The sequence below is a fragment of the Macaca nemestrina genome, chromosome 7 (assembly GCF_043159975.1).
Source record: "Macaca nemestrina isolate mMacNem1 chromosome 7, mMacNem.hap1, whole genome shotgun sequence".
Lineage (NCBI taxonomy): Eukaryota > Metazoa > Chordata > Mammalia > Primates > Cercopithecidae > Macaca > Macaca nemestrina.
The window spans coordinates 152,645,298-152,660,653 of NC_092131.1; the positions used below are offsets into that span (position 1 = coordinate 152,645,298).

Consider the following 15,356-nt stretch of genomic DNA (forward strand, 5'->3'; position numbering starts at 1 on the left):
GGTATGGTGTGAGATGATACTCTAAACCAGCAGTCAGGGACCGGGGGCCAGGGGGAGATTCAGGATGAAACCATTCCACTTCAAATCGTCAAGCATTGGTGAGATTTTCATAAGGAGCACACAACCTAGATCCCTGGCATATGCAGTTCACAGTAGGGTTCACGCTCCTATGTCATTCTAATGCCACAGCTAATCTGACAGGAGGTGGAATGCTTGCTCACCCTCCACTCACCTCCTGCTCTGTGGCCTAGTTCCTAACAGACCACAGAGGAGTACAGGTCCGCAGCCCAGGGGTTGGGGGCTCCTGCCCTAAACTGATATTTTATTCCTTCAAATAGCAATCTAGTTTTTCTCAACATCATTTATTAAACATTCTATTCCTTTTTTTATTGATGCCTCTCTTTTACCTTTTATTAACTGTTTTGTCCCATTGATTTTCCTGCCTGTCAGCAATATAATCTCATTAATTTATTGTAGGTTACCAGTTTTCAGGTGGTTCATTACATTTGCAAGTAGCGTTGATTGTGTTACCAATTATATGTGAATATATCCTCTGAAGCTATGCAGAATAAATCATACCATTTCCACATAACAGCCCTTGAAAGAGGTGAAGACAATGATCATGCTTCCCATCATCCATAGTTTCTTTGGCCCTTTCTCATATGGTATGAATTCCAGACTCTTTAGCAGCTACATTATTTACTTAAAATAAGTGTCTCAGCAAGAACTGGACTGATATAGAAAGCCTAAGACAGAATATTGTTCATTATTTTCCTTGATATAGACCATAAACGTATTTTACAGTAACACAATCTCACCATCTCCTTAAAAATATTTTTAATTCTGTCATTATTTTAGAGTTTGAATACAATTAAAAGTATGCCTATCAAAAATAAATTTTGTTTTAGGTTAGTATATTTTTCAAGGTTATATTATAAAGTTTGATTAAATATATTTTATATATAAAGGCAAATGTCAACTGTTCCCCTTCAACAAATGATGAATGTTCTTCATTTTCTTTAAATTAATTACACTTTTAAAAACCTCATGATTTTTGAAAGCATAAATTTCAAAATGACCTCATATAGCATGTGTAGAATTAAAAGTGAGTTAAATAAATATATGTTGAAATATAAATGTTATAGCATCAAAGATGACAAAATCTAGTTTTGGGATCTAATCATTAAAATTCTTTCTATGCTTTAAAAAAATTAGCTCACTTATTTTTAAAATTTCTTTGGTTTCTAAATGTTGAAATAAGAGAAATAATTTTATTCTTCTATTTGCAAATAATGCTCCATAAATAAAATATTGCAGGTGTAGAGAGTCGTTATACCCCTCCAAAACGTGAGACCAACTCCAATATGATTGTCAGAATATTTTCTGTAACATACAAAGATATTTAACAAGTGTTTATTATTTATTTCCAGACCCATTCTTGGCACTAGCACTGTACTGATCTGAAGAAAATTATCTAAAAGTTAACCGTAAATGTCAAATATATGTCGGTTTAAAAAATAAAATAAAAGCGAATTTTTGAGTTATTTTATGCTTCTAATAACTTATATTTAACTCAGTGTTCTTTATACTTTCTCTTGTTAACCAATGGTTTGCTAAGGTTATAAATTTAGCAACATATGACAATGAATGAACTTATTTATATAACAGTGAACATCATCATGACTTCATTAAATGACGAAAGAATGAGTTAACAAAATTGTGAGTAAATCTATCTCATATTTCTAAATTCCAGGCATTCATATTTGATATCTTTGTGGAGGCACTCAAACCATTCTTTTCTAAATTGAAAAAATACAACATTATTTTTTTAAAATTTATAAGTTGAAAAAAGATTACAGTATGCCTTTAGTTAAATTAATCCCCCAAGTACCTTTGGAAACATTTGAGTGGTCCACATACAATTGCTTAAGAAATGGTGAGTTTTAATTCAGCCACTTCAATTCTGTTTATAATTTGGCATGGAATAAATCACAAATAACTGATACATGAATATATTAAAATGTATGGTACCCCAAAAATTAGCTACTCCTTTCTCTTATTTGTCATTGGCAAATTTGGGAAATGTCTTCATCTATAATGTCATGTAACTTTTCCATCTACTATTTATCATTGCATCTGTGCTTTTTTTCTACCTATTTGAGGTTACACGTTTTGATTCTGGCCCTTTTCTTATGAGGCATAATAAGCTTTCTATTCTCTTCTTGTCATATCTTTGCCCCATAAGTCTTCAGGCTTATGACAGTTTAATGTCATTCATTATGATGTTCATTACTTCAATCATGTGTAGGCATTTTTCTCCCCAACTTTCTGAGTAAAGATTCTTAATTGTTCCCAACTTTTATTCTCTCTTTTTTCCATGGCAATAGAATTTTTAGCTGACTGCATAAAATAAACTTTCCGTTTTCCAGTCTTTTTTGCAGCTTGATGTGGCCATGTGACCAAGTTTTAGCTGATATGATTTAACTGAAATGTCCTATGGCAACTTCCAAAAATCTTCCATAAAAGATAGCCAGCAGAAGCCCTTTGTGCTCACTTTTAATCCCTTTATTCCATATGCCTGCTGGAATTTGGATTCTACCTTGGGTTATGAGAACAAAGAGATTGTGGAACAGTGAGCTAAATGGACCTGGAAACTTCCAGATGTTTTTGTGGAGCAGAGTTGTCACTCTTCCAGATGTTTATTGCATGGAGAAATAAACAATTTTTTAAGCCAAACTGAATCTTAACTAATGCACCCCAATTTCATTTTACTTCAAATGCATTCTTCAAAAAAGGTACATACAAGTCCAGGAGCCTATTTTTTCAGTTATTCTAAGCCAGCAGCCGGAAAGACAAGTCTTACTTTCAACACTGTTGTTAATGGCCAGGTGTTTACTTTCACAGCTTTTTTTTTTTCACTTCTAAAGTCATGAGATAAAACTAGAAGAAAAAATGAAAACAACACCTGTGCTGTCATGTCTTTCATTTTCCTATCCAGAACTTCACTGTCATGAGGGATTCCAAGTTTCTTCTGGTGCTGTCATTTATTCCTACATGTGTCAGCATTTAGTTAGCTTGATAAATCTTTTCTGGCTGCCCTTTACATCTTGATACACATGTCAGGAAGACCACAGCTCCCCCCTCAGCAAACTGTCAAACCTGTGTTCAGCTGCTTCCTAGCCAAGAAATTACCTAATGTCAGCTAGCTTTTCTGGATACTCATTATTGTTACATAAAGCATGAGATGCTGTTGCCACTCTCAAAAAGACCAGGTTCACCATTCTTGATTAGAAAATCATAACTTTTCATTTTTGAATAAAACAAGTTATTGATTACTTAACTATGTTCAGTACTCTACATATCTGTCATCTTTCTTCTGTATATAAATGCATTACATTTGCCACAATCTTTTTTTTTTTTTTTTTTTTTTTTTTTTTGAGATAGTCTCATTCTGTAGCCCAGGCTACAGTGCAGTGGCGCCATCTAGGCGCACTACAACTTCCACCTCCCAGGTTCAAGCGATTCTCCTCCGTGAGCCTCCCGAGTAGCTGGAATTACAGGTGTGTGCCACCACACCAGCTAATTTTTGTATTTTTAGTAGAGAAGGGGTTTTGCCATGTTAGCCAGGCTGGTCTCGAACTCCTGACCTCAGATGATCCGCCCATCTCGGCCTCCCAAAGTGCTGGGATTACAGGCACGAGTCACTGTACCCAGCCTTACAATTTCCATATTCTTAACGATGGTTTGGATTCCCTAGCCTCTTTAGATTTTTTCTTCTTGGCTTCCTTTCTGAATTAGTTTTCCTACTCCCTCTAAAAGTGCTTACCTTTTCTAATAAGCTGTAGCATAGAAAAGGGTATCAACAAGACTTTTCACTTTCACATCTAGTCAAGAAAAACAGTTTACATTATATATGATTGGTGACCATCTCAGACACAAGATGTGGAACAAACACAACAAATATGTTCCAAGTGGGCTGCAGTAGTTCCCTTGGTGTCCTTACATCCTGGAATTTCTCCCAGCAAGCTGTTTGAGTTCTTGGAAGTACTTCTTTTCATTCTTTCTAGATGACACCCTTGTCACTGCATTTCTACTTTGTTGATCTTCTAGGAAGTGATACATAATGCTGGAATGTACCACCTTAATGTCAAACTTCAGCAAACATGATAGATCACAAATACTCATTTATACTTAATAGCAGTGATCCAAATTATTTCTATCACATTTATACATTCCTCTTGCTATGCCCATTTTTTCAACTTCCAGGCCCAATGGATGTTGAGGCTAAAGCAAAAGACGTTAAAGAAGTCAAGTATCATTTCAAACCCAGGTCATTTTGAGAATTAAGGTATGAGAAACATTAAGGGGATGCTATTTTTACTAGGTGGGAGTGATAATGTGTTGGAGTTTTTATAAAGACATTAAGTTTGAAGTCATAGTGGTTTTGTATATACTGGTCCTAAATTTAGCATAAGAAAATCACTTTATGATCTAGATCCACAGCGAAATTATAGCTGTACTAGATATGTAGGATCAACAGAATTGCTTATTGGTAATAAAAAAGAAATTTGTTCAGCACCAAAATATTTCATATCTGACTTTTTAAAATACAGTGATAATGTTAGTGTTTTAATTTTTAAAATATTTAATATGTACTCAGTGTTCCCAATGTTCCCAGTGTTAAAGAATTATCAGGTGTCACTTAAGGTATCCTCACATGTGGCTTTTCTACCCCTGCCTCCCTCTTTAATTTACAGTCTACAGTAACATTTTAGAATTCCATCATTTTCCATGCTCTGATCATAACACTGTGCTCTTCAAAACATTAGAATGTCCCATTTTGATTATGGTTGTATGCAGGGCTTAAATTTTACCAGAGAATTAAGAAATATATTAAAGCATAGCTACCATTTCTATTTAATGCCATCCTCTAATAAAAAGATGGAATCATTAAACTCTTAATTGTACTGTGAAGGTGAGAATTCTTTGGTTTGAAGTGGATTTACATTTTCTCAGTTCTATTTATCACCATTTCTCTTTTTGAGTTTGCTTATCGTTATGACTAAGAGAGTCATAAAAAATTGAAAGATAATGACAATATGTTTCAGCCAGTCGCTTCTCAATCACATTATTCCTATTATCAATCACTTTTAAAAGCATATCTTGATAATGTATCTTGATAATGAAGATTATTTCATTACCAGTATCTTGATAATGAAGATTATTTCATTCTCTGCCAACTACTAATTAGTTGTTGCAAATGAAGTCCTTGGCTACTTTTTGTCTGCCTCATAGTAAAATCAAGGAATTTAAGTAAATACTTTATTGAATTACTTCAATTCAATACTTTATTGAAGTGACACCTAATAATTTAATCCATAAGCCACTGTTTTGGTCTTGATTAAGAAATAAATTTTTCTTGTTCTGACTCTATGAAAGGGAGTAAAAATTGTGCATGAAAAGCCAAGCGATTCGTTGGTCTGAGATTTTAGAATGAAGTAAAGATAGTGCTTATAAGTCACATATAATTTTTAAAAATTAAATATAAAATATTTTAATGATTAATTGTAATGCTCCATATCCTTCAAATAGAAATAGAATTTAATTTAATTTAATTTTAAGAGTATCCCTGGAGTAAACAGCAGTTTTCTGTATAGACAATATTCAATGAGATAAGTGGTGTAATTATCTCTAATCAAGAAATGTTTCTCTAAAAGAAAATATGTTTGAAAGCAGAGTAATATGTTTTATATCAACTGTTATAGACAAATGTCATAGAAAATAAATGACTCAAGTACCATTTTACATTAATTTCATTCAGTCTTACGTTTATTTTACAGATGTTTTATGAGTCATTTATTTTCTTGTAAACAACTTGTATAAGTTACCTCCATCATGAACCAAGTCAAAATCATGTAAGATATATACATATACACAAAACATGTAGCTATATTTTTTAAGGTGTCAACCTGAAACATAAGCAAATGACCTTCAGTAATGTATGCATGTTATTCAGAATTGACTTTTTCAAAAGTGACAGTGAAATAGAAAAAGCCCAAATTATGAGCACTTAAGTTGAAATAAACTTGTTCCATCAATTAAGCAGAGTGACTGCTTAGCATGGAAGACAAACCGCTTCTGTCTGTGTTAGTGTTGGGGTAGGACCATTAATTGGATATGCTGTGTACGTGTTGGCTTTGCTGCCTGGAGGGAATGATTCAGTGTTTGAGTTAGGAAAGAACTGAGTTCACTTTCTCCACATTTCTTTATTGACTTTCACTTTGAAGGGACAACACAAAGGACTCTGTGGAGGTAGTGACCTCCAGCAGGCTGGATACTGAACCTGCTTCCAGGTTCTTCTCTTTTCCCATGAACCCTGGAGTCCACTATTGTATGAAAACACAATGATACATATGGTTGATAAAACTAATCTTGTCGTTGGATCACTTTACCCTAAGAAAGCATGCCCTGTAGCTGTTAAATAACAGATTTAAGTCAGAACCTTGGAATACACTAAAAGAAATTAGAAAACTAATCGAAGCCTGCAAGAAAGAAACACAAGTAGATAAATTATTACTGAAACCCAGAAAGTATAATTCCCCTCAAACCAGCATGAAATTCAAAACAGTTCCACATGATTGCGTAATTGCTGGTATCAAGTATCACTGAAATGTCCTGCAACAAGAGAACTGATTCCACATCATCCTCATTATTAGGGAATAAATCAAATATACTTCTTATTAATCCTGTATCTATTTTATAATGATAGCAAAGACCATTTAAATGGCATGTCTGGTTAACTAAAAATAATTATGTCGTTCATTCAGGGATTTATAAAGAAAAACATTGAAAATCTTTAGAAAGTACATGAGCATGTGGTACAATTATAGCAATATTTTCTTTTGAAAGAATTTAAGTTGCAGCAGCTTGTTTCAGCAGGGTTAGAACTATATCAGAATTTGAAGCAAACTATTCGGTTGTGCAATACACAGTGTGAAATTTATCCAGTAGCATATTACTGAAGAATGTCATGGGAACATCATTGAACTGTATTGCACAGACTTACGTTTCCATACCAATGTACTGATCATTTTCCTTATCATTTATGGCCTCTCAGGAATGCAAGGGACCCACCTTTCTCCTTTGGGCCAGAGAAGATATATTCCCTGAATCAGACAGGAGGAAATATTCTTTGTATACTCTCTAATCGCTAAAGATTCTAAACTTTTATCCAGAAAGAATTATTTCTCTGATATTGTAGACTGTTTACATCTGCTAAATATAACACTTCACTATGTTTTTTCAAAAATGGCTCCAGAATTATCAGAATAGGTGTGGATATTATAGTCCCAGAACATGTGAGAAAGTATCAGATTTTTATGTGAAATGGAAACAGTTGAAGCAATCTCTTCCCACCATCTAGAAAATCTCTTCCATTTTCTCGATTTTCCTAAAGTCTAAAATATCTTCAACAGGAAAGCAGATTTTCATTACATAGGATGAGAGAGAAGTTTCAAAATACAAATGTACCCGGGAGGAGTTAACACCTATGCATACATTTATACTGTGTATAAGTGACTATACCTTCTCTGAGAGCAGAATTTGATTGGGCTAGAAGGAAGTGATCACAAGGGCAATAAGAACGAAATTGAAGGGGGAAAATGGTCAGAAAAAGAAGTTATAGAAACTTTCATTAACACTTTGTTCATAGCTACCTCTAGGAGTCACAAAGCATGTTATGCTACACTTTATCTAATTCAGCGACACCAGCTTAGATGATAAACTACACATCCACTTTCTCCCTTTATTTTAAATACTTACATGCTCCGTGAAATTTACTATCCAGTAGGTGTGCAATGTAATCTTTCTTCCCTCCCTCTTTAACTTGTGTTTAAATGTTCTGCTACCCAGGCATAAGATAATTCTAAATATTTTAGTTTCAAATCATGCTGGTCATCAGCATGGAAATATTAAAGCATGATTTAAAGTCATTTTGGTCATTGGCTTTCTTAGTACTTTTAAAGCATATGTTCTTTGCTAGCAGTCTAAACAAGGAATTCTTATGTGGAGTAGTTAATATTTTTTCACAGAAATGAAAGTGAAAGGAAAAAGAGGCAGAAATAAAAACATCTGAGTTTACTTAAGAAGATAATTAAAAGATTTCAAAAAGGTTAAAGACACCCAAGCTCTTAGCAGAAACAATTATGTTTCCTCTCTATATTACCAATGTATATCCAGCAGTTCTCTTCTGTTTCCATTGCCATCACATTAGTCCAGGCCTTCATTTTCTTGTGCCTCACCTATTATTATAGTTTCTTAACTAGACCTTTGCCTCCAGCCCTTCTGACTTTAACCCTTTATGTATTCATAAGATATATGTTGTAAAGGTTACTCTTCTGCTCCAAAAATTTCAGTGGTGTACTCTATTAAAAGCAAACCAAAACCTCTTTTATTTACAACTTAGAAGATCCTTTGACTTCAAACAGATTTATTCATTGTCTTCCTCTCCCGTGCAAAATGTTGGAGTGTTTACCTGCTCTGCCTACCAGTTCCTAGAATTACATAGAATTCTCTACTCAAATATTTCCCAAGTATTGCCTCATAGACTGATTGCATGGAATCACAAGATGAACTCTAAAAGATTGTCAGGTTTCCACTTCCCATTCCTCAGAAAGTCTGATCCAATAGGTCTGAGGTAAAAGCTTGATAATTAGTATTTTAACAGCTTCCACCTACCTGAATAACCAAATTGAAATTCCAGTTTCTCCATAGTAATTAGTAGTTTTCTAATTTGTTGTCATCTATTTTACTTTAAGAACATACTACTGTACTATTAATTAGCACCCACCTCTATTGTTCTCTTTTTATTTATAAATTTTGCCTATTTTTAAATCTAGGTTGTAAACTCTTTGAAGAGACTATCTTATGTTTCTGCTAACCCCCAGTATTGGTACAGGGATTTATTTGTATTTGACACACCCTCAATAAATGCTGAAATAGATAGAGATACAAAAACACCATATTAAGTAGTGTGTCAAATTATAAGTTGGCATGTGAACGTTATTATTCCAAGATTAAAGAATTAGCAAGTTTCCTAATCATACTGAATGTCTGAAAAACTAAGGTTAGATTGAATAACAAAATATTTGCTAAATTTCCTTCTAATTTTCATTACACTTTTGAGTTTAATTAAATAAGCACAAAATTCCATGGTTAATTTAAATAATACTTTATATAAGATTGTATTTTATGACGCCAACTCAAAAAGGTTGAGAGAATCCCAAATATCTCTAGTTTTCCAATCAATTATAGGTCTCTCTTTTTTGATTTTGGCTAAATCTCTCTTGAATCTATTTATATTTTCAGCAAGCAACACTCATATTATGGGTAACAACTTACATATGTTTTCTATGTACTATGTAAGATAGCGTATCTATTTATCTATCTTGCTCCTAACACATTAACACTTTAAGAAGTAGGCCAGGCGTGGCGGCTCATGCCTGTAATCCCAGCACTTTGGGAGGCCAAGGTGGGCAGATCACTTGAGCTCAGGAGTTCGAGCAGCCTGGCCAACATGACGAAACCTGTCTCTACCGGAAAAAAAAAAAAGCCAGACATGGTGGCAGGTGCCTGTAATCCCACCTCTTTGGGAGGCTGAGGCAGGAGAATCGCTTTAATCCAGGAGGCAGAGGTTGCAATGAGTTGAGATCGTGTCACTGCACTCCAGCCTGGCAACAATGTGAGACTCCATCTCAAAAAACAAAAATAAAATTAAGAAGTACATTCTAGTTCTAATATTTCATGAGTCATCCAAGCCTCTGTTCTTATCCATATTATGATTTTATATACATTGAATACAGTCCATTGTAGTTTCTTAACTAGACCTTTATAACATTATAGTTTCTTAACTAGAAACTAGTTAAGGTGTTTATTATCACCTTAATAAACATTTATTATTCTAGATGATAGCCAAAATGTTTTTTAGGTATGTCATGTATGTCTTACATTACTCATTCATTCATTCTAATTGCAGGATGCTTCCATTGTACTGTATAGTTTTTATTAGTGCTAAGCAAGGAGAATGGCATCTGTCTTCCAGATGTAGATAGACCACACTGTTTACACAGAGATATTATATGTTCTGTTTTGCGTCTTTCATTCTTCCTGATAGTGTCCATTATTTTATTGGTCATTTGGGACCAGTGCATACTAAGATAACATTTTTATGGGAACATCCAAAATGATTTATTGGTGTCATTTTTGCAAGGAAATCAGTATTCAGTGACTTTTATCTTGTAAATATAATTTAAATTTTATTACAACATTTAATACATTAAAAGTCATCTGCCAGTTTTTTGCCTGCCTATATATAAATGTTCTGTCTTCCAACATTTAATCATCATTATCTTAGTTCATGAATTTAGAGATGTTAGCCTAACCTACAAACTTGGAATTTTCACTACACATACATACTTTTAGATCATTTATAAAAATGTCAACTAAGTTGGATCATTTTAGAGGAATCTCACTGTTAACACATTTTTATTTAAAATATTAATTCAAACTAATTCCTTTCTGTTTATCTTTTAAGAACCAGTGATTCTCAACATGATAGACTAGGGATGGGGGCAGAAATTGTTGGGCAAAAAATATCCTTCGGGAAAAAAGTGTCAGAATCACTGCTTTTTTAATCTACACATACTCTGTGGAGATTCTGATTACCTACTCTCCCTATACCCTCATTTAGAAAATCCATCCCCTGCCTAACCCATCCCTCATGAGGCTTATCACAGTAGTTAGCCAATGAAACTAATAGAATTATTGTCCATACAACAGGTGTTTGGGGATGGAAAAAAAAATCACAACTTATTCAAAGCCAGGTTTTAAAAAGTGTCTCACCTCCACCAATGAAAAAAATCAGTTTCATCCTAGGATAATAACAGTAACTCTAAAACAAACAAACAAGCAAACAAACAAAAACCTTGTTTGTTGAGCCACATCAAATCAGTTTGAAGTAGTCTAAAAAATGATATTTATGTGCTTATAAGAGCATTAGCAAATATTTACAATTTTCCCCTTACAGAAACTGCCTTGCCTTTCCTCAGAATCTATTCCATAAACATTATAAGTACTTTGTAGCAGCATAATAGTGAAACAGAGAAAATCAGACAGAAGGAACCGTATGAGAAAGGCACAGAAGCATAAAACACTGTGGCATTTGGGGGTTAACTTGGTGTGCTTGCAACTTATACACAGTGAACTTCCAGGAAAAGAAATAAGAAATATAGGCAGGGCTAGACTATTAAGAACTTATGCAGCTAGTTGAATTTGGATTTTTTTTTTTTTTTTTTTTTTTTTTTTTGAGACGGAATCTCACTGTGTCGCCCAGGCTGGAGTGCAGAGACACGATCTCAGCTCACTGCAACCTCTGCCTGCTGGGTTCCGGTGATTCTCCTGTGGCCTCCCAAGTGGCTGGGATTACAGGCACCCACCACCACACCTGGGTAATTTTTGTATTTTTAGTAGAGGCAGGGTTTCACTATGTTGGCCAGGCTGGTCTTGAACCCCTGACTTCAGGTGATCCACCTACCTCTGTCTCCCAAAGTGCAAGATTACAGCTGTGAGCTACCGTGCCTGGCCGAATTTGAATTTTTATTCTGTAGGGGATGATAAGCCACTGAAAAGTTTAGAAAAATACTTCTAGCAGCAGTGTGGGAGATAAATTGGCAAGAGGCAAGACCAGTGAAGAGATTGTGGTACTGATCTAAGCAGGAGCTGTTGGAGGCCTACTCCAGGGCAATAATCATCAGGATTGGGAGAGAGTGAACTTGTTTCCTCAAACAGGTTATATTTCCATAAATGTTTCATATAGATCCTGAATCTATTTTGAGTGATTTAAGACACAACCTCTTTAAAGACCTCAAAGTATTGTTGATATTTAGAGAATCCAATAATGCTATACTTATCACGACACAGTTCCATTACGCCAAAATTGAATGTATAAAGTGCCTAAGTTAGGACCCAGAGAATAAAATGTATTTATTTATTTTGAATGTAATATCATTTATAATTTATCAATAATCTTTCAGAATACAGTCATCCTTTCTATACATGCCAAAGTCTTCACTAATCTAAGCTGCTTTCATAATCTGATATATCATATCTTATCTTTCAAAGTTGTATTGTAACTTAATTGGAAGTAAAATGAATGAGAGAAAGAGGAGAGAAGAGCAGTCATAGAATCCGTGAGCAACAGTGAGTTAGCTTTCCTCTTCTTGGTAAGAGTCACTGTAGCCTACCTACCCTTACCTCCCTACTCTATGCTTTCCAGTTCTGTGCCAAGGAAAGTGGATCATGCACAATGAATCCAAGAGATACAAAGTTAAAATAGAATCAGTAGAGACTTTTTAACAAATTATATTAGAAATTATATTTGCCCATGCTGGAAAAGAGAATTATGAGACTGGACTAAAAATATTGCTGGACTAAGGCTGGCTCTCTAGTGAGTACAAGGGGAAAAAGGGTTGTGATTAAGAAATATCATCTGAAAGCATCTATTTTTAGTAAATATATGTTAGGAGCTTACTATTTATCTTGCAAAATGCATGTTTAGAAATTATTTTCTGCAAGATATTTTAAATAATGAGAACATTTTCAGTGCACTCATATATGATTAAAGTGCAAAAAAGCAATAGTCAATCTTTTTTTCATCCCAGATCCTCCTAAGTCATCCCAGATCCTCACACATGTCTCCTTTCCCCATGCTCTCATACTACCTTTAAATACAGTTTTTTTGGCCGGGTGCAGTGGCTCACGCCTGTAATCCCAGCACTTTGGGAGGCTGAGGCGGGTGGATCACCTGAGGTCGGGAGTTCGGGACTAGCCTGACCGACATGGAGAAACTCCGTCTCTACCAAAAAAATACAAAATGAGCTGGGCATGGTGGTGCATGACTGTAATCCCAGCTACTTGGGAGGCTGAGGCAGGAGAATCGCTTGAACCCAGGGGGCAGAGGTTGCAGTGAGCCGAGATCGCGCCATTGCACTCCAGCCTGGGCAACAAGAGCGAAACTCCGTCTCAAAAAAATTGTATTTTTTTTTTTTTTTGAGACGGAGTCTTACTCTGTCACCCAGGCTGGAGTACAGTGGCACAATCTCAGCTCACTGCAGCAGCCACCTCCTGGGTTCAAGCAATTTCTGACTAATTTTTGTATTTTTAGTAGAGATGGGGTTTTGCCATGTTGGCCAGGCTGGTCTCGAACTCCTTACCTCAAGTGATCTTCCTGCCTCGGCCTCCCAAAGTGCTAGGATTACAGAGCCACTGCCCCTGGGCAATAATCAATCTTAAAGCTACGTGTATTAGGTAAATCAGGATACCCTAGTAACCATATGTAGATAGTGAGCTCCCAGTTGTTTAATTTGAAATTAAATCAATACCATAATTAGCATAAGAAAATTCAACTTGAATTTCACATGGTATCTCTTTAAGTTTTAATGGAGTATAAAAATTTTTCCTCAAAAAAAATCAGGATTGCTGTTATTCTTTTTGATGCTTTGAGAATGTACATATTGTACCTGCACTATTTGAATACATAGTGTACAACTTATTCTAACCATTATCTGCAGGGATTAACTTCATATGCCTAAATTAAACAGAAGTACATGGCTCTTTCAGAGATAAACAGGACATCTAGCAGTAAGTAGGAGAAGTATAGAGCATGAAATATGCAGTTTCTCAGATTAGCTAAAGTCTGCATTGAAAAATAGACGTGATGTCACATAAGCCACTCCTCTTTTCATAGCTTTGATAATGGCCAAGGAATGTGTATTTAATGTTTTTCAAATCTACATAAAATGAATCAAAGTTATTGACTGTATACCTACTCAGTATCTAACATTGCGCATGGATTTGTACAGGGAACACAAAAAATAAATTGTTAGCTCTCTATCTTTGAGGAACTTTTGAGATAATGAGACTTGCAGTTAGCCCAAATGACAAGGAAAACTATGAGTGGAAAAGTAGTAAGGAAAAGATCTGTGTCACTAGTGCAGTCAAGGAGGACTTCGACAGATAGGAAGAAGTAGTCCATCAGGATGGAAGAGAGATTTGAGTCAGAGAGAAACAGACTAGAAGGAAATAGACTAAGAAAAATGGCAGAGGTGGAATGAAGGGTAGTATTTTCAGGGAAAGGCTGGCCCCACAAGATGAATATCACTCATTCTTTATGGTCTACATGGATGCCAGCTATCAACACTGAACTTTAACATAGTGGAATTTGGCTTGGACAGTATTCCCTTAAGAAAGAAAAATTAAAAACAAACCAAACGCATTCTGAAAAAGACAAAACAAAGCACAATCAAACAACGATCTTCTTTGATATGTCCTCACACAGAAAGATTTTCCCTCTAATATGTCTCTGCTACGGACAGAAAATTATATTGCCAAAACAAAGAAGCTGCACAGTTTTTACAAGTGCCACAGGGGTTTTAGATTGTTTAATTATTATATACATGACTGGTATCAAGAGTCCTATTTTTTTCAGACTATAATGGATACAATGTGTGTGGGTTAAAATATTTGTTTTATGACTTGGCTGTTGCTAGAACATTTTTGGGATTGGCCAGTACTCCCACCTCGAATATTTGGTAATGATTGCCTGAACTGTGAAGAAATGTCAAAATATAAGTAGTAAAAACGTAGTCCTTCAAAAGGAATCCTGGTACCACAGATTTAGAATTTGAGCTAATTTGAGCACATGCATTCAGACTTTGCAGTGGAATCAGAGATCATATATGGACATCCACTACACAACTAAAACACTTAAATTATACGTCATTCCACTAAAATCAAACTTCACCTTCCATAAGTATGACTATATGTTTGTCTCAACATATTGTTATCTGTGGGTGGATCAGTATTTATGTACTATGTAAGTAACTGTGCAGCTTACCTACTTCTAGGGGCACTGAGTTTTTTTGTACTTTTTTTTTTTTAAGGCTTCAGAAGTAACTTTAGCAGGTACTAGGAAAAATGATATCACTTTTCTTCCTCTCTTGTGGCTTGCCTCTTCCATGATACCTGATGCTCTGGCTTGACGTTCCTTGCACGGGTTGTCACAGTGCTAACAAAAACATAAAGTCTGTTGTTGGTAGAGACAAACTAGGCAGTGGTGAGGTGTGGTGTCAAGGGAAGAAAGTGATAGCTGTGGAAATTTCATCTACAGGCAGTGTGTGGGTGGATAAATATTTAAGAATAGACCTCCAGAAGAAAAGAAAAGTCTCTAATGTGTGGTATTTGCCCATTTACATTGTGTAAATACCTCCACCATGGCCAATTTTATGCCCATGTCAAGATAC

General features: G+C 35.1%; 2 protein-coding genes across 10 annotated transcripts in view; one reads left to right on the forward strand and one right to left on the reverse strand.

The window, feature by feature from the left end:
* Positions 1-15,356, forward strand: part of LOC105490614 (family with sequence similarity 227 member B) — a 283,260-nt gene that overhangs the window by 124,606 nt on the left and 143,298 nt on the right. Inside the window, exon 12 of one of the 9 annotated variants that reach the window (XM_024795556.2) lies at positions 4,267-4,382. The exons of the other annotated variants lie outside the window; for them this stretch is intronic. Coding sequence (XP_024651324.2) covers positions 4,267-4,340 — 74 coding nt within the window. The 3' untranslated portion in view covers positions 4,341-4,382. Of the gene's footprint in view, positions 1-4,266; positions 4,383-15,356 lie in introns of those variants that run through there. 9 annotated transcript variants of the gene reach the window in all.
* Positions 1-15,356, reverse strand: part of LOC105490607 (fibroblast growth factor 7) — a 66,668-nt gene that overhangs the window by 13,503 nt on the left and 37,809 nt on the right. The gene's annotated exons all lie outside the window — the stretch shown is intronic.